Source organism: Tigriopus californicus, chromosome 9 (genome assembly GCF_007210705.1).
Source record: "Tigriopus californicus strain San Diego chromosome 9, Tcal_SD_v2.1, whole genome shotgun sequence".
Taxonomy (NCBI): domain Eukaryota; kingdom Metazoa; phylum Arthropoda; class Copepoda; order Harpacticoida; family Harpacticidae; genus Tigriopus; species Tigriopus californicus.
The window spans coordinates 15,023,998-15,041,476 of record NC_081448.1 but is presented as its reverse complement, the minus strand read 5'-3'; the positions used below and the strand labels follow the sequence as shown (position 1 = coordinate 15,041,476).

The window sequence follows — 17,479 nt, the reverse complement described above, 5'->3', positions numbered from 1 at the left end:
ACCGAGTTGCGTGTTCTCCTTGGAGCTGCTGCATACATTGTCATGTTTTCCCAACCCTCATGTGCACGGAACAGTCAAGAATACTTCATGTGTCCAATCATCACGAGAATTCATTAAGTCAGGACCTTTCGCCCCTGACTGTGGATGGAACACCTGTCAAAGAGTACCAAATGTAATTGCATTTTGAAACTGAAATCCTTTATGACCAGCGTGACGGATTTGCTGGTTTTTTAAAAGAAAAAGTAGCATTATTCTAGCATTTTCGAATTCCTATTAGCATTTTTAGCATCGATTTTTCACGAGCTAGCATCGCCGGGTGAAAAAAACCTGGCCAGATTCTGAAAGAAGTGTCATGAAGTAGATTAGGCTATCTTAACTTTGACAGTAAATCGACCGTTTGATGATGAATACAATATGAATGTTGTTCTGAGATTATCATTGTTTTCACATTTATCACATTGGTTTGTCGAAAGAAGAGAAGTTAAAGTTTTGACGTAATGCTGAAATTAGGAATCCACAGATTGCAAGGCACTAACACAATCACGCCATCCACCTTTCCTGACTTTAATAGAAGTCCGGAGGTCTCACATCATTCATTCCAGATGGCGTGGTTAGCAGATCCTGAGCATGTTCCATCAATAGCTCCAATGCCTCGTCTTTGAGCCTCTCCTCCCAAGTTAAGAATATTTCCTTGGGTCCCTTTTGAGGGGGAGAAACATTACCATACTCGCCCCCGCCGTAAAATGGTCGTAAGTGATGGAAAAGATATTCCAATTGGTACATTTTAGAATTGGACAATATACCGTTGAAAGTGATGGCATAATTGGAGCAACAGTGGGGTCCATCTTGAGACAAATAGAGTGAGTCTTTCCAATATCTCTCAAAGAGTGACACGCCTCCTGGGAAGAGTAACTTTCTGAAGGAGAATCCGTTGAATCTCCCGCGTCCTAAATGGTCTCTAGTGTCCTCTGGCTGTATTCCGAGTCGTCGAAGATGTTTCCCCAAGTACCAATCTCCGTTCTTCCAAAACTTTCCCCCCTCTCTGCATCTCTTGGTAGTGTTAAATTCTTGTAAGAAGCGATCCACAGCCCCTCTGGATAAGGCATATCCGGCATTATCCCAATTGTACATCTCCCCCCAGAACTTCATAGCATGCCCAAGGTAATGAGGATCACTAGAGTTTCTCGAGGCCACAAAATAACGCAGATTTTCGACCAAGACGAACGTTCTCTCTTGAGCGGTAAATATCCACGGATCTCCTTTGACCTCCTGAAGAGCCAAACAGACCAATTCGAAGGAAGACTTGGCTTCGACCTTCTTGATTGGAATGGTGTCGTTTTCTATCTTGTGACTGAAGAAAAGTGCTTTATTGCAATGCCTTCCCCAGGTTTTTAGGACAGTATCAGCCCCTTGGTGAGTTTCAGGGAACACGATGCACGTGATTGGAACGCGGTTGTACAGGAAATAAGCTTCAGTCTGCGGGTTGAGTGAGTACTCGTCCAGGTGGGACTTGTTATAACGTATCACATCTGGATCAAATGGGACCGATAAACCTTGATAAACGGACCACAACCACTTCTCGTATCCGTACTCATAGGGGAGAGTCGAACTTGGATTATCCTGAATTGTTGATTTGGCCGAATGGGTTTGGTATATGTGCAATATCACAGCTAAAAGGGCACCCAGGAGGAAAGAGACACAAAAACAGAACCTCATGTCCAAGAGGAACTTGCGTTTAAATTTGCGGAACCAATATCTGAGCCTAACCGAAGACTTCATTTTGAAATTGCTATAGCTTCTACGGCACTGTTTGGTTAGAGATAAGAAGCTCTCAGGGTCACAAGCACCTCCAGTGAACGTAACTCACAGGTATGATTTGCTTTCGGGCTGGCTTTTGCCATCTGGAGGACACGGATAGTTCTTGTTTTGGTTTGAGCCAAGTGAGCGTACCTCTATTTGGAGTTTAGTAGTCAAGGCAAGTAAGCCGATACAAACAAAAAGAACCGCGAATGACGCCAATCCAAGATCTAACGACACATAAATTCCAGGTGCTTCTCTGTTGTAATAAAATTGATAACTATAATGTGTTTGTAGAATGGGAGTAACATACGAATTGGCTACATTTTTTTGGCGGCATGATCAGAGCGGATTATTGCATTCTTGGCCGCCCCCTGATCATCGTAATAGAGTTCTTCAAGAACGGACAAACCTTGAGCGTGACCGTTCTCTTTCAATGCAAGCTCGTCGTTCCTAGTGACAAGGTTGAAGCCAAGATCTTTTTCGAGACGTTCCAAAACCTCTCTATTGGGCATGTCCGTGTCTTGGAGGATGGAGGTTGAATGATGAGCCTGGGGCCAAGAGGCAGATTTTTTCTCAAGCAGGCTTTTTCGCCTGAGATCGCGATAGAGCTCGGCGGACACTTGGATTAAACGGGCCTCATTACGGTACGACCGCTCAATTTGAAGGTTCCACAACTGCATGAGGAACGGAAAGTCGTCTTTGGTGTTCTTGTCTAGGAGATCTGTCAGTTTCAGAGCCTCGGGCAACTGGGCAAATAAATTCTGGTAGAAATTCTCGGGCAATTCGTCGTAGTTGGAATCTCGGCGGATACTTCGCCGTAAATGAGATCGAGCCGTGGTGTTGACCAGGTCCGTGGGAATATGTAAATGATCGGAAGACGTTTGGGCTAAGTTCACGAGCCAATCTTGCAGGTACGACTCCATCTCCAATCGGATCAAGAGGTCCGGGTCAATATTCACCTCCTGCAAAGCGAAATTTGTCAAAGTTCGATGCTTTTCATTCACCTCGATCTTGGCCCATGAGCCGTTGTACCATACTTTGGCGAAATCCGAGATGCTGCGTATGAGTTCTCTTTGTAGCTCCCCTCGTCCTTGACAATGGAACATGAGATGCGGGTCCAAATTAGGTTGACTGCCATTCAATGTGATACGGCAGATCGGGCACGTCACGCTAAAAAAGGAGCATAGAGTACGAAGTATTTCATTGTGGCCTTTGACGACTGGCCCATCAGGTCAACTTACTAGGAAGTCATTTTGAGCTTAAGTGACAGAACGTCCATGTCAAAGACAATATCCGTGACCGCGCACCCGTGGAGGGTTATCAGATGACGCAGAATGCCATCTTGGTCGAATTTTCGTGTAGCCGCACAACCAATCGGGCACAGAAAGACTTTGCTCGGCTCAGGTTCAATCTCCGGCAACTAGAACGAACAGGTCACACTATTGCTATCTTCGTCAAGGCTGTACGCTTCGTTTACCCGTTCTTACCCGGGCACAAATGTGAATGGCCTCATCCTCCGCATCCTCGAACTCCACTTGGCAAGACTCACACGTGGCGTACACCCGTTCCGCCATCAAATGCATCCACAGCGCCACATCCGACGGAAGTCGCAGCCCGCAAATGGGACAGAGCGCGCAACGGCTGGTCCTCACGGCACCCGTGGCCTGGACCGGGGACCGACTGGTGGCGTGGACCGTGCGGGCGTGTTCCACGGCCCGTGCCGCATGAACTTGATCCTCGTGACACACGAAACATGTAAATTTACGTCGAGCTCGCGCGCAATACGGTGTTTCCGTGGTATTTGAGCAGCCCAAAGCCGGATCCAAGGCTACCAATCGTCGCAAGCGGTCAAAGGCCTCCACGGCCTCAACCTCGGGAGTGGTCCAAGGCGGATTATGCTTCTTCTTGGATCCCATGGCTGCTAGTAACAACAAGAGCCTCCGAATGCTCTTCCGAGTCAGTCGAGTCCGGGGTCAGTCAGCCTCCACTTTCACTCCAATCTGGCCAGGACGAGCTCACTGATTGGCAAGGCGGCGGTCGAGTCCCGGACTCACTCAGGCAGTCACTCGGTCCCTCGGTCGCTCAGTCAGGAATGATAGAATGGTAGGAATAAGGCTGGATGACTTGAGTAAGAGTTAGTAAGTAAGGAGCGTAGGGAGGCACACAAGGGGAACGGAGAAGAAACTGCCGGCCGGCCGTACGTATATACCTACGAACGTACTACCTTCATTGAGGGGTACGTACATTCGATCCCAGTGGAGGCTCAGAGCACAAATATAAATGGTATTCAGCGAATAATTTTCCCCACCTAACACCGCTGCTGTCGATCAATCAGATATTTGAATGGGACGCATCAGCTCATTCCATTCAGCTAAAGTAAGATGCTCTGAGGTCCTTGCTTACTTCCACACTCATAGTGCCCGTCATGAAGGGAATGTAGAGTGAGCACCTAATAAGTCTATTGATAAGACATCAGCAAGGTGGGATCAAATTGACCTCATGCTTTATGTTATGGTCTTGTTAATTGATCTTGACGTAGAAAGGCAGGTAGACGCAGGTAGGGCCAAGGAGAACATATTCCACATTTAGAGCAAACTCTTGCCCACAGAAAGGAATCTTGGAGTATCAAATCATCTGAGAACAATTCTCAGAGAATTCAAGTTACTACTAAGTGCCATACCAATCTTGGGATCAATATTTGGAGCTGTGAAGAGATTTTTAAAGATGTTGATGACTAAAGAAGTCACCTTATACAGAAGTGTCTCATTGTTGTGTATGGTTTATTTTTTAAAATTTGGGCCAAACTTCAACACTGAAAATGCAAATTTCAAAACATGGCTCAAACACTACAATTTCTTGTTCAAAACATATTTCCAGGCAATTATTATGGAGCGGATGGGAAGAAACGTCTATTCAAGTTGTAAGAGAGTTGTGGAAAATTATTCTTTGCTTACCATTTATACGAACACACATGGATAGGTGTTATCCCACGGACTCCTAGAGGTGTGGACTTTCAACAGAAGGGAAAATATCGTATGGCTTGAATCATGCATCTATTCCAAATTCAGCTTCTATATCGATCAAAAGAATTGGTCCAAAGACGTGGCGTAGAGGTTTGCGTAGTTTCCTAGCATGAGGGAGGTTCCCCAACTTTAGCACCCCAACCAAGTGGGCCAAACTTGGGCCCATAATATACCTTGGGGAGCCCCAGAGAGGTACTCAGATGCCTTGTAACAATGACCGCACAAGATTTGAATCTTGGGCCTCCTCTCAGACACCTGTTAAGCTTTTAGAAATTTGACTTAGGATCCACCCCTTAACAATTAAATGATGAAAATGTATAAAATGCTGATTTATTTAATGAATGTATAATGAAAAGGAACTCAGAGTGGCTCTGACCCGAAGAAGACCAATTGGTCGGGTCTCCCTTTCACAGTCCATAATTCTAGTAGTCCGTCAGTATGGGTAAGGGATCGACAGCAGTGTGAACGCAGGAGGACCGAAAGGTGGGACAAGGGAAGGGGATACACAGACACTGAAACAGATAGACAGATAGGAGAGATCGTAGATAGAGCGATTTTAGCGCCCTGGATTCGATTCAATGAGCCGCATCCAGAGGGAACGAACCAACGAATGAAAGAATGAACGCAACTTTCACCATTGCCCTCCACCCTTCAATGAGTTTAGAGAATTCACTTGTTAAGTGTGTTGAAAGTTTGGCCAACCTTACTTCAGCCGCTTTAAAATCTGTCATTCAAGGGCACGAATTCCAAAGGTGCTCCGTTCTCTCTGAGCCCACAGGATCTTGGAGGAATTCGTTCCTTGACCCATAGACCATTGGAAAGTGATGCCAGTGGTCTATGTTCCACCCGATTGGTTTGATCAGAACAAGGAAGACTGTTTTTGACCTAGCCAAGTGAACGGAAAGACTATGTTATTATTACTGATGGGATCAAATAAATAATCATGGGATGTTGCGGCTAGGGCTACCAATTGACATTTTCAGCGGCAAGTGGCATCAAAAGCGGAATATTGGAAACCCGTTAGTTAGTTACGTTACATTGGAAACGGCTAGTGCTTTGACTTTCCTAGCTTTCTAGTAATCCTGATTTTGAAAATTTAATTGATCCCATCACTAGTTATTATGTACAGGGAAAAACGTTTTTTTTTCTGAAGGCAAAAGTTCGTACATCGCAAGATGTCCACAAAGGAAAGTTATGGGGAAAACTCACCAAATAGTCTGACTAATCCCATTTGACCTGTATGATAAGCCTCTGGTTGGTTCCAGAGACTTCATTGAAACTATTTTTTTTCCTTTTTGGTAGATCTCTCAACAGAAGGAAATGTGGCAATGACTAATTTTAAAGCACACCATTAATTGATGTGGGGACATTCTATGCTATGATGTTAATGTGAGGTATTGGTCTTGGGTGACCCACCAATATTCCCTTTGGGAGCCCAAAATCATACATCCTGGTTTATGAGTATTTTCCACACCCGAAATGCTCCCAAATGCTGTGCCCATATACCGAAAACACTCAACCTCGTCAGAAGAGGGGCAGGGGCCCCTTTGAAGTTTGAGCCGAACGCAGCTAGTCTTAGATTAACATCATCTTCACTTATTCCGTTAAAAAATGGAGGTCGAAACACCCACTTTAAATAGAAGAGGCCAGCCATGGTAAGTAACGAAGTCAAAAATGTATGTAAAATCCACGAAATCCGGGATAGCTGAATACCCGGCTCGTGGGGTAGCTGGCCACCGTGACCCTGGCTGAATTGTTGATCAACACATACGCACACACACACCTTTGTCTGTCAATCTCTCCTCTTTCTGAATGTTGTTGTTTATCCGAAGGACCAAGGGGCGCACGTGGCTTGGAATATTAGACAAAAAAAAACCAGGACAAATCGAATACCTGATTGATTCGTTGATATGTCCTTCTTGCGAAGTACCCGTAACTCCGCTGGAGCCGGCCGCGACACGCGCAAGCGGAAAACCACGGTAATAAAGTGGGTATACATAATAAACAACCCGTCAAAATCATCCATATTCATAATATGAAGACCATGGACCGGAAATCCCCATCTTCGAATTGACCTTTTCGTCCTTTTTAGACGCCCGGGGAAAAGTCGGGAGGCGGCGTGTCAGGCTTGTTAGCCCGTGGGCGGGGGCGAGGGCGAGGACGAGGGCGTGGCGGTCGCGCCGCTCCGGAATCGTCTGAAATGGCCGGTTGGTCAGATCATGACGAGATCTTGAGCGACGCTTCAGACGTGGAAGGTCGTCCTGATGCGGGTTACGAAAGCGATGAGAATGATCCTGACAAGTTGGAAACGCCCGAAGCCAAGCGACTCCGATTGGCCCAAGCCTATCTGGCCGAGATCGAGCGCGAAGGTTAGTCACTCAAGTAGTAAATCAATTCATCAACCAATCGGTCCAGCCTCACGCTCAAGGGCATTTCAAACACTTGGCATGACCCTTGGCATATTTCTAAATTATGAGTGACACACTAGACAAGACTAATAACGGGAATCTCACACCCTGGCATGGATCAAAACCTCGAGCATCAAAGAGCCCCAAAAAATGGAAAGTTTGAGTTAGGATTCTGGCCCCATGAATTAGTATAGAGACCTCAATTAGGAAGTTGCGTTACCAATGAAAGAATGAAAGTGTTGCCATTCGGCGGATCGCAGGGGCATGGAGTATACCAGACCAGGAATAACAAAGAAAAAGAAACTGAGAAACCCAAGAAATCACAAATTTTAGCCACAAGAAACGAAGTCAGACCTAATGGCGTTGCGAGTCACACATAGCCACATTAAACTATTATTGAGCACATTTTATTGAACTTAAACAATATAACGTGGCTCCAAGGAGCCGAAATGTCGGGGTTTCAACGGAATATATTTCAATGAAGCAAGCCCATATGGAAGATATGGAAGACCCACCAAAACATGCTTGGTGGACTGGCTCCGATATTGTCTCTCGCTCCTTAATTCTTGGCCTTTATAGAACGAGAACGGGCCCAAGATGATGCCAGTTTGCGGCAAGCCGTCAATCTACGCCTTCGGGACGACAACCTCGAGGAGGCGGGTAAACTGAAACGAGCCGTGGCCGATCGTTATGAGCCCGTGCCCACCCAATGCATCCGTCGTCTCAAGGACAAGAATCACAAACTCGCCATCACCTGTCTCACCGTGTCCACCGACGGGCGGTTCATCTTTTCGGCGTCCAAAGACGCCAGCCTGATCAAATGGGATCTGGCCACCGGGGAAAAGCTCTTCAAGACTCCGGGGGGACGTCGAGGCCAAGCTGCCCGACATAAAGGCCATTGCGCTTGCATCAATGCCATGGCCATCTCGACCGATGGGAAATTCTTGGTAAGCTTAACCCTAAACATTGCGTCACGAACCTGATCCAGACGACAAGACCTGGGCTGTGTTTTAGGCCACCGGCGATAGTTCGAAAGTATTGCATATCTGGAATCCAGATACTTTTGAAATCCTCAAGACTTTCCAAGGCCATCGCGACGCCATTTCTGGCCTCGCCTTTCGACGAAAAACGCACACGCTCTACAGTTCATCCTTGGATCGGGCTGTCAAAATATGGAACCTGGATGAAATGGCTTACGTCGAGACTTTGTGAGTAAAGACGCGCTTTCCAATCAGATCCCGCATTTGGTCGGTTCTTACTTTTCTCGTCCCTTTCCCAGATTCGGCCATCAAGACAAAATCACGGCCGTCGATGCAGGATTGCGCGAACGAGCCATCACGAGTGGTGGTCGCGACGGATCCGTTCGCGTATGGAAAATCATCGAGGAATCCCAATTGGTTTTCAATGGTCCGGCCACCTCCACTGATGCCGTCAAACTGATCAATGAGGACCATTTTGTCACCGCTGGAGAAGACGGGTAAATTTACAAGTTTTAAAGAAGAAACCTCAAGCAGGATGGGGAACATTAGTTTTGGATTCGACTAGATTTCATGATGTGCAAGACATTGAACGAGTATGAAAGCCTCATCCTTTTCCAGTCATCTGGCGCTCTGGACTGTGATGAAGAAAAAGCCTCTCTGCTCCATTTCCCATGCTCATGGATTGGATCTCACTAATGGAGAGCCCAACTGGATCTCAGCTATCGCTACTCTGCCCATGACTGACCTGATCGCTTCCGGTGAGACTTTCATTTTGATGGTCATCCTGACGATTCCGCATGAATCAAACCTCTTGTTTTTTTAGGTTCTTGTGACGGGTTCATCCGACTTTGGAAATGCGCCAATGGTTTCCGTCAATTGCAGCAAATTCAATTGATCCCCATGGATGGCTTTGTGAACGCCTTATCCTTCACCTTAGATGGAAAGACTTTGGTGGCTGGAATTGGACAAGAACACCGACTAGGTCGATGGTGGCGCCTTAAAGAGGCGAAGAACGGATTGGCAGTGATTCCTTTAGTGGTCAACGACGACTAGTGGTGATTCACTTTTTGTTAATGGATGTATCCTCGCTGAAAATATAAAGCTAGAACACTGTCCCAGGCTAGCATTCGTCAAATTATGTGGAATGTTGCCTATTTAATCATCAACCCATTTCCCAAACCCCACCATCCCCATTAGCCCATGCTTTGCCTCCAGTGGAATGTAGCTTTGTTGATAAGCGGGATTTTTTTACGGTTGGAGAGGATGGTCCAAGAAGATCTTGTGAACTTGGTCCGTCAAAAGAGAGGCCCGTAAAAGGGCTATATTTGAACGTGCATTGTCTGATTTCTAAAAAAGACAGCACAAAAGTTAAGATCTTAGAAGAACTAGCCGTTGAGAGAGAGATTGCATTCATCTCTATAACAGAAACCTGGCTTCGGCCAGGGGTCTTAGATGAAGAACTAACCATAGTTGGTTTCAACTTAGTTCGTTGTGATAGGATACGCCCTGACAATCCCATTTTCCCACACGGGGGGTGTCTGCCTTTATGTTAGGAATGATTTGCACATTAGTCATGTAAAAATGTCTAATGGATATAAAGAGATCTTAGTTTGTAGGGACTTTGGCTTTAATTTTGCGGCGTTGTAGAGTGGGAGGCTAGATGTATATATTTTGCGGCTTATCATCCATCCCATAGATGGCATAATCCCTGGAAAGGAGGAGACTGGAATGTGTCAGACTCATTCCAGTCTGTTCCTTTCAAGGGATTATGCCATCTATGGGATGGATGATAAACACCAGAATATAAAAATGTGGACGGTTTTGGAACCAAGTGACGCGCTCCATTCCTTCAGGATTGATTTCGTGCACTTTGTATTGCTTGAGTTGGAAATAGAACTAAACAAGGAAGCAAGGTGTCATAACATTGTGTGCTAATGAAGGTTGAAGTTTAAATTACTTTAGATTTAGTGTGTAGTGACCATTTTTTAAGGTTCTTCAAAAATTTTGGTTGCACTTATAACCATCTTCCAATTGTTTCCTGATTTTGTAAGTAAAAGAACCATTTAAAAGATAAAAACGATAAAAAACGTCAAAAAAGGTAAAAAAAAGGGATTTCCCCAAAGACGACAAATTAGGAAATTTGACCGAAATTTGGCCGAAAAGGTAAAAACATAGGTTTTAAGCTTTTACCTTCTATTCCTGGGTCTACTTATCAAAGGCAACAAAAATAAAAAGACTTGGGACTAGAATTGGAATAATGTTGTATCTTGTGAAAGGAGAGGGACATTGATGACTGCATGTACGGATCAGTGGGTGTGGCTGCTGACTCAAAGAGCTAGTTTTTTACTTTTACACTAAACCCTCTGTTGATGGAGTTTTTGTTTTGTAAAGCAAACTGAGATTGGTGTGACGGTTGCCTTGATCTTGACCAAATTTGTCGGCCTGAAAAGAGTCATAGAGCAAATTTTCGTTCATTTTTGGTCAAATTTGCAGTTCATGCAAAATAAGTGCAAATAAGATTGAACACGTTAGATTTAAATAAAAACTGAAAAATGGCCAATCGTGCAAAAAATCTATTTGCATCTTCAAAAAGCGTTTCGAGTAAAATACTTCGAGGCATCTTGGCAGTTTTTTTAAATAGCAAAAGCTCCTGGTGAGAGAAGAAGTGTGAGCTTATGGTTGAAGAATCCAGTTTTAATTTTATTTAAGTTTATATGTATTTCAGATTGACATTCTGTTTGTGCAAACAATATTCTGGCGTGAAGCCAGGTTAATAGTGCATTGTCGAAACTGCACCAAAAATTCAAACTGTTAGAACTTTATAACAAACTATATAGCAATTGAAAATTCAAGAATAACAAGATCAAAAATTCGGGTGTCAAATTTGATTTTATACTGCTTTTCATTAACTTCATTTCAATAACCCACGGACTTATAAAGATGTGGATTGCAAACGGAAGCAAAAAAACATTGTCTGAACCATATACTTCATTCATAATTTGAGGCTCCAAAAAATGTACCTGTTAGAGGCGAAATATTTAAATGATATTGAATTCAAAAAGGGGCAAAAAATTAAAGATAGCCATCATGATTCAGAAAATTTTAGAATATTTAATTACGTGCCAATGAATTTTGTAATTTTTGAAATGCTCTCATAATATCTAGTAAGTTGATTCTGGGCTGAAATTTTGCTTACTTTGAACAACAATGAGTAATCTTGTTGTATTTGCACTTCTTTATTGTTTATATCACCTCATTCAAATTCCATTGAACTAATAGACCTGATTCGGAGGGAAAATTTCCTTTTGCTTGAATATGTGGCACCAAATATGAGCCAATCCGTTTACTTACGTTTGATTTTTTTAAAAGCCAAATTCATTTTGCAACATAACCTAGTTTATGATTCCATAACTTTGGTCCGATTCGAATTCCCCACCCTGAATATATATTTTTTGACTTTTTGAATAGACCTCTCGCCTTCCAAGTTTCAAATTGATGCATGTTATTCGCATAGGAGTGATACTGTTGAAATAGTTCGCATTGTGAAATGAAATGATTTTCCTTTTAAGCATTTCCATTCGCTTAGCCATCCCTGGTTTACCCAAACGAAAATGGACAAGAATGGAAGTAATGCAGTGCTAGGCAAATAAACAGGATCAATGCTCATTGTTGTAACATGTTGGCAGGAAAATTTCAAATTTTAGGACTGTTTGAATAAAAGACATAACCATCATATAATAAAGTTTCGTCTTGATGAGGCAAACACCCTCAAATATTGGTCATCTAATACTCTTTTTGGCCGAAGTAATTGTAACTATTCGTTCCTTTTATTGAGAAACAACTAAAGCGCTATTAATGTCGTGGATCCATGAGACCATGACCAGAAGGACCGCTAGGTTGGGTGCAAAGTATCTGTTGGAATTGCGATGTTACAGAAAGTCACTTACGCCGCTAGAGGACCCTAAGGCCAGATGTGCATCAACAGCGTCCCCCACTTCGTGTTTAGATTCGGCAAGTCCCGGTAGTAGGGTGACGCAAGGGTCAACTTAGCCATTTCACCCGTCCAAATTCTATTCTAACCCCTAGAAAAGAGACCGGCTCATGATCTTCAATCGTTTTGATCCAATCCAAGCTTACTCCTGCAAACAGAAAGAGACCATTCGTCATGGGGAGTGTAATGTCTTTATCCCTTCAATGGTCAACCAGAACGATATTCCGCTAATCAGGGCCTCTCAATGCATGACAAACAAGACATAAACTGACACCTTCTACGACGGCTGAGACACTTTTCCCATAATCATGCCACTGACTCGCGTGGGGTTGAGACTTTGGACAAATTTGCTCTCACTCAGACGCGTCACCCTCCAAAACGGAAACGTGCTCACGCAACTCCTCTACACTTCCTCTTTTCCATCAACATGGCACCCAAGAAGGACACAGAAGGTAAGGAGCTCCCACTATTTCCAAGTCCAAGCCTCATTCATCCTTCTTCGGCATCCAACGTTAGCTCTAGCCCATCCGGGATTAGGGCCCACCTCTTTTTCCCACACGAAGCGTTCCTCTCTGGGGTAAATCATGGCCAACCGGGAGTGAAGCTCGGATACGATAATTATCGTCCGGACTTGAGGCTCAAAAATCCGGGTTAATCTGCTTGATCCGTGATGTTCTTGCGTTATGGTTGGGCTAGAGTGCTGGGTTAGAGGCTGGGGGTATGAGAGGGGCGCGTTTTCGTGGGCAATGTTTCGTGGCTTGGCCTCCTTGGAGCCCGCAAAGAAAGAATTTGAATGCATTTGATTGATTGACTTGTGAATCGGTTGGGTTTCAGCTTCGAAGGGCAAGAAGCCCGTGCCCAAGAAGACCACCGAGAACCTTCCGACCCGTGCGCCAGCCCAAGTTTCCCCGCAAGGCTATCCCCAAGCGGAATCGGTAAGACTTGAATTTGTGATCACGCCCTTCTTGGGCTTTCCCGCATTGTGATGATCCCTGGCTTATGATTTAAACTGATTCATACCCCATATACAGCTGTTCACACTCTGATTGAACTGGAATATGACCCACGTGGTCGCGCTGCTTGGGCATCACTTGTCATGATCGATTTGTTCTCTTTGTAGCATGGATGCCTACAACATCATTAAGCATCCTCTGACCACCGAGTCGGCTATGAAGAAGATCGAGGACAACAACACCCTGGTTTTCATCTGCAACATCAAGGCCAACAAACACCAGATCAAGGCCTCCGTCAAGAAATTGTACGACATCAACGTGGCTAAGGTCAACACCCTGATAAGGTAAGCCCTAATCACAGTCCAGGAACGACCCGTACGCTTTAAGCATATTGTGATGATAATCATCGGATCCAATTTCTGAAATCCATTGAGGATAAACCCTGTGCTGTTCACACTCTGATATCAAAAGACAAAATCAGAGTGAACTCTTACATTGGACAAAAATGTGACCCTATTTGTTCCTTTCTAGGCCGGATGGACAGAAGAAAGCCTACGTGCGACTGGCTCCCGATTACGATGCCCTTGATGTGGCCAACAAGATTGGAATTATATAAAACGCTGTGTTCGCTACTGCCCAGGGTATCACGCCGATTGAAATACAATCTTGGGATATGTCACTTCTCAGATATTAGGCATTTTTTCGAAGGATGGTCTGTTTAGATCTTGCATTGACCCAACAATGCCTGCGTATCATTTCACAGAAGATAATTTGTTTGTCTCGGGAAAGCGTGGATGAAAATGTGGATAAATTCTGAGTTTCGTTCAACTTTTGTCGGAAGGTGAGGTTTAAGCCAAACAGCCCATTTTTGATAAGATTTAGACCTAAGGATTGAACGATAGCTTGTGTTTGTGAAAGGGGCCAAGCAGTTTCCGTTCCCTAGTGATGCCTGACTTCCGAACTAGAATCTCTCCTAATTAGCTGAAAAGAACAGTTAAGGTTCCCATGACGAGCGACTTGGCAAGTTATGACTGGAATATGGACAGANGGGTATCACGCCGATTGAAATACAATCTTGGGATATGTCACTTCTCAGATATTAGGCATTTTTTCGAAGGATGGTCTGTTTAGATCTTGCATTGAACCAACAATGCCTGCGTATCATTTCACAGAAGATAATTTGTTTGTCTCGGAAAAGCGTGGATGAAAATGTGGATAAATTCTGAGTTTCGTTCAATTTTTGTCGGAAGGTGAGGTTTAAGCCAAACAGAGCCCATTTTTGATAAGATTTAGACCTAAGGATTGAACGATAGCTTGCGTTTGTGAAATGGGCCAAGCAGTTTCCGTTCCCTAGTGATGTCTGACTTCCGAACTAGAATCTTACCTAATTAGCTGAAAAGAACAGTTAAGGTTCCCATGACGAGCGACTTGGTAAGTTATGACTGGAATATGGACAGATCTTAGTACTCTTCCTGCTCGCAATAGCATGATCAATTTGATAGTTGTGTGATTTTAGGTCATTAAAATCTGATAGCAGCTGCAGTAGGTCAGCGTACTTTTGAAAGCACATTCAAGACCTATGGAATCCCGTTGAGTTCGAACCAGAGCTGGAGGGACTGTAGTTCGATCAATGACGTCTTCCTCTTTTTTTTTCTCGGGCTCCACGCTTGATCAATTTACTTCCCTCCAATATTCCTTGGGAGCATGTACTCTTTGATCCGGTGGCATCTTTCCGGTTAAACTTGGCACAAATTTCTGATCAAAATTTCTGATCAACCCGACAGCCTAGAGCAATCTAGATCCGCTAACTCTTATTCGTTACTAGATCAGATATATGAATTGAAAGCTACCTAAGAATCTCTGAAAGTTTGTCGTTTCGAAATGATGGGCTTACATTGCCAGCAGCGGTAAAGAAGTGTTAAAAACATTCTCAAAACGCTAAAATTGAAGTACACCCACCTAGTTACAACTTGAAACTGAATTAGAAAAAAATATTTAAGTGTCCACATGAATGATATTGTTTTCCAATTCATCAAACGGATAAGATAATTCTTGCTTCTTTTACTATTTCTAAAGAAAATGAAAAATGTTATTTGATTTAATTTTCTGAGAATACGCTTTTCAAAAATCGAACTTGAAGTTAGTCACATTTTCAGTTGAATTTTGAATTCAACTGACCCTGCTAAATGCCTTTTTACTCCTTTGTAATTCTATTTGTGTTCTGAGACAATCAACAATAAGCAAAAGATACTCTATTTCATCATTTTCATGGCCGAGAGATCTTCTTCACCTCAGAATGATACACAAAAAACGCAGTTAAAATTTGATAGATCATATCCCGATACCTCTTCGAGTGGTAACCATTTGAGCTTTTCATTTACGATAAATTCGTTTTAGAAAATTTCAGTTGTTAATATAGTGTAAATCATACTATTTTACTTTCGAAGCCTGAATTCCTTTGCAATATAGTCGAGCGGTCTAAAAGGCTGACTGCATAAAGGGCAGGAAAGTGAACGTTTACAACATTATTGTACACTAGTTATCGTTTATCCTTTTTGGTGGGCGGAAAATCCACAAGGATACATGACACGGTCACCAACCATCATTTAAGAGAAAAAATAAGTCTAAGACAAAAACACAGCAGAAAAGAAAGAAAAGGGGGGAGGGGTGCAGATTGTAAGCAGGGGATGAGTTGCTTTCATTTTTTTGCCATTTTTAAGCTACATAACTTGTAATAGTGTTAAAACGGCAAACCTCACATCTATCTTTGACACAGGTTTTTTTACATGTTTCAAGTATATCGGATTTAGTTAGATTTCCATGTACGTTGAAAGTCTCGCATGCATCGTACATGATACTTGGTCGGATTGAGCTCACGGCACTATTTTGGGACCGGGTAGAACTTGTTTAAAGGAAATGATTTCTTGGACAAGTCTGGATCCATGGCCTTCCATTGCCTTGCCCACACCTTTATTCTGGGATAGCTTCACACTGTTCTCTAGACGTATCACTCCAGCGCGTTTAAGCAATGGAATGGAATGAATGGATCTCTTTTGGCCGAACATAATCTTGATGGATCTGTTCAAACATTTTTGGGAGCGTTTTAAATTCTGATTGGACATCTATATTGCGTGTCCATATTGAAGGACTGGTAAAATGAGAGCGTTCCAGAGCTCAAGCCTCGTTGGTACAGTGAAATTCCGTCTTACTTCTGTCATCATTGCCGTAATGCCAGTGCATTTCTTGGCTCTTTATTGCGAGAAGCAAGTCTCATTGGATATATCTTTTTTTTAAACATGATTTCACGTTGTCGTTGATGAGTATCAAGAATAAGAGAGGGCCAAGAATACAGCCTTGGGGTACTCCTTTGCCCATGAGTGTGGTATTCTTGCTTTGGAAGTCCTCAATCTCTACGACCTGATTCCTGTTTGCGATATAGGAGATCATTAATTTAATGGCAGGTGGATCCATGCCGAGTTCTTTGAGTTTCATTATCAGTATTTTGTGATCGACACCGTCAAAAACCTTAGCCAGATGACAGAGAACGACACTGCACTTTTGTTTTTGGTGCGAAATCCATGTTGGGCGTCAGAAAAGTGGCTTTCAGTTTGTTTCAAAAGTTGTCCATGCACATTTTTTTTCAAAAATCTTGGTCGACTCACAGGAGCGATATGGGTCTGAAAGAGGTGGGGCTGTGTTTAGGTCCTTTCTCTTTATAAAAAGACAGTCATAATTTCTTCTGTTCCATTGAGAAAACTAGCTATAACTGGCTTAAAAAAAATCAATAAATTAGTCAAAATTGACAACCTTTTTTTTGCTTTATTTGGCGATTTTTACAACCTTTTTACCGACGTCTAATAATGAGCAAAGTGATCTACCCGTGTTTATCAAAATAATCTGCCCCACCCAGATTAACAAACTACATCAACGTACTCATTGTTAAGGCTACAATATAATTGGGCACGATTGTTTATTTCATCATTCAAATCAGATTGCTCAAGCAGTGAGATTATATTGAAAACATTGGACAATGCATACATTAATTTTCCTATCAAATTTCCAGGCCCAGATATCTCCCGCAAAAAGTCGGTCCTGAAACACTTGTGTAACAAGGAAAATTGAATATCGAAACTGAAACTAAATAAGCTTTCAAACATTCTTGGTGTGCGTGTCTTTGATATACAGAAATATATTCCTTTTCTGTACCAAAACTCCAATCATAACAAGTCAAAAAATTAGTCTGACCAATTTGAGATTCCTAATCACATTTTTTTTTACATCAATGAATATCATAACTCCAAAGAGATACAAGCGGCTTACCTGC

General features: G+C 43.1%; 4 protein-coding genes across 4 annotated transcripts; 2 read left to right on the top strand and 2 right to left on the bottom strand.

Annotated features, from left to right (window-relative positions):
• Positions 1-345: 345 nt before the first annotated feature.
• On the bottom strand, positions 346-1,904 carry LOC131886820 (glycoprotein-N-acetylgalactosamine 3-beta-galactosyltransferase 1-like). The gene has a single exon (XM_059235233.1). The coding sequence runs from the start codon at positions 1,777-1,779 to the stop codon at positions 565-567; it is 1,215 nt and encodes a 404-aa protein (XP_059091216.1). The 5' UTR covers positions 1,780-1,904; the 3' UTR covers positions 346-564.
• Positions 1,905-2,042: 138 nt separating this feature from the next.
• Positions 2,043-3,926, bottom strand: LOC131886819 (uncharacterized). The gene is made up of 4 exons (XM_059235232.1): positions 3,288-3,926; positions 3,042-3,220; positions 2,838-2,970; positions 2,043-2,762 (listed from the first exon to the last, which is right to left on the bottom strand). Exons 1-4 carry the CDS (start codon positions 3,714-3,716, stop codon positions 2,118-2,120), a joined length of 1,386 nt encoding a protein of 461 aa, XP_059091215.1. The 5' UTR covers positions 3,717-3,926; the 3' UTR covers positions 2,043-2,117.
• A 2,554-nt stretch (positions 3,927-6,480) lies between these two features.
• LOC131887042 (U3 small nucleolar RNA-interacting protein 2-like) lies at positions 6,481-9,324 on the top strand. Its single transcript, XM_059235532.1, has 7 exons — positions 6,481-6,802; positions 6,916-7,192; positions 7,811-8,178; positions 8,246-8,439; positions 8,511-8,708; positions 8,830-8,969; positions 9,035-9,324. Exons 1-7 carry the CDS (start codon positions 6,734-6,736, stop codon positions 9,262-9,264), a joined length of 1,476 nt encoding a protein of 491 aa, XP_059091515.1. The 5' UTR covers positions 6,481-6,733; the 3' UTR covers positions 9,265-9,324.
• A 3,171-nt stretch (positions 9,325-12,495) lies between these two features.
• Positions 12,496-13,834, top strand: LOC131886353 (large ribosomal subunit protein uL23-like). Its single transcript, XM_059234649.1, has 4 exons — positions 12,496-12,654; positions 13,037-13,137; positions 13,323-13,499; positions 13,687-13,834. Exons 1-4 carry the CDS (start codon positions 12,511-12,513, stop codon positions 13,769-13,771), a joined length of 507 nt encoding a protein of 168 aa, XP_059090632.1. The 5' UTR covers positions 12,496-12,510; the 3' UTR covers positions 13,772-13,834.
• Positions 13,835-17,479: the final 3,645 nt, after the last annotated feature.

What these genes read in the sequence shown, in the direction of transcription:
- LOC131887042 (XM_059235532.1), top strand. Translation starts at nt 6,734, where the DNA reads ATGTCCTTCTTGCGAAGTACCCGTAACTCCGCTGGAGCCGGCCGCGAC. An exon ending in CGCGCAAGCGGAAAACCACG is followed by an intron (nt 6,803 to 6,915) that starts GTAATAAAGTGG and finishes CGTCCTTTTTAG; the next exon opens with ACGCCCGGGGAAAAGTCGGG. An exon ending in GGCCGAGATCGAGCGCGAAG is followed by an intron (nt 7,193 to 7,810) that starts GTTAGTCACTCA and finishes TGGCCTTTATAG; the next exon opens with AACGAGAACGGGCCCAAGAT.
- LOC131886820 (XM_059235233.1), bottom strand. Translation starts at nt 1,779, where the DNA reads ATGAAGTCTTCGGTTAGGCTCAGATATTGGTTCCGCAAATTTAAACGC.
- LOC131886819 (XM_059235232.1), bottom strand. Translation starts at nt 3,716, where the DNA reads ATGGGATCCAAGAAGAAGCATAATCCGCCTTGGACCACTCCCGAGGTT. An exon ending in CCATTCACATTTGTGCCCGG is followed by an intron (nt 3,221 to 3,287) that starts GTAAGAACGGGT and finishes TGTTCGTTCTAG; the next exon opens with TTGCCGGAGATTGAACCTGA. An exon ending in GCATCTCGGATTTCGCCAAA is followed by an intron (nt 2,763 to 2,837) that starts GTATGGTACAAC and finishes TTCGCTTTGCAG; the next exon opens with GAGGTGAATATTGACCCGGA.
- LOC131886353 (XM_059234649.1), top strand. Translation starts at nt 12,511, where the DNA reads ATGCCACTGACTCGCGTGGGGTTGAGACTTTGGACAAATTTGCTCTCA. An exon ending in ACCCAAGAAGGACACAGAAG is followed by an intron (nt 12,655 to 13,036) that starts GTAAGGAGCTCC and finishes GTTGGGTTTCAG; the next exon opens with CTTCGAAGGGCAAGAAGCCC. An exon ending in GCTATCCCCAAGCGGAATCG is followed by an intron (nt 13,138 to 13,322) that starts GTAAGACTTGAA and finishes TTCTCTTTGTAG; the next exon opens with CATGGATGCCTACAACATCA.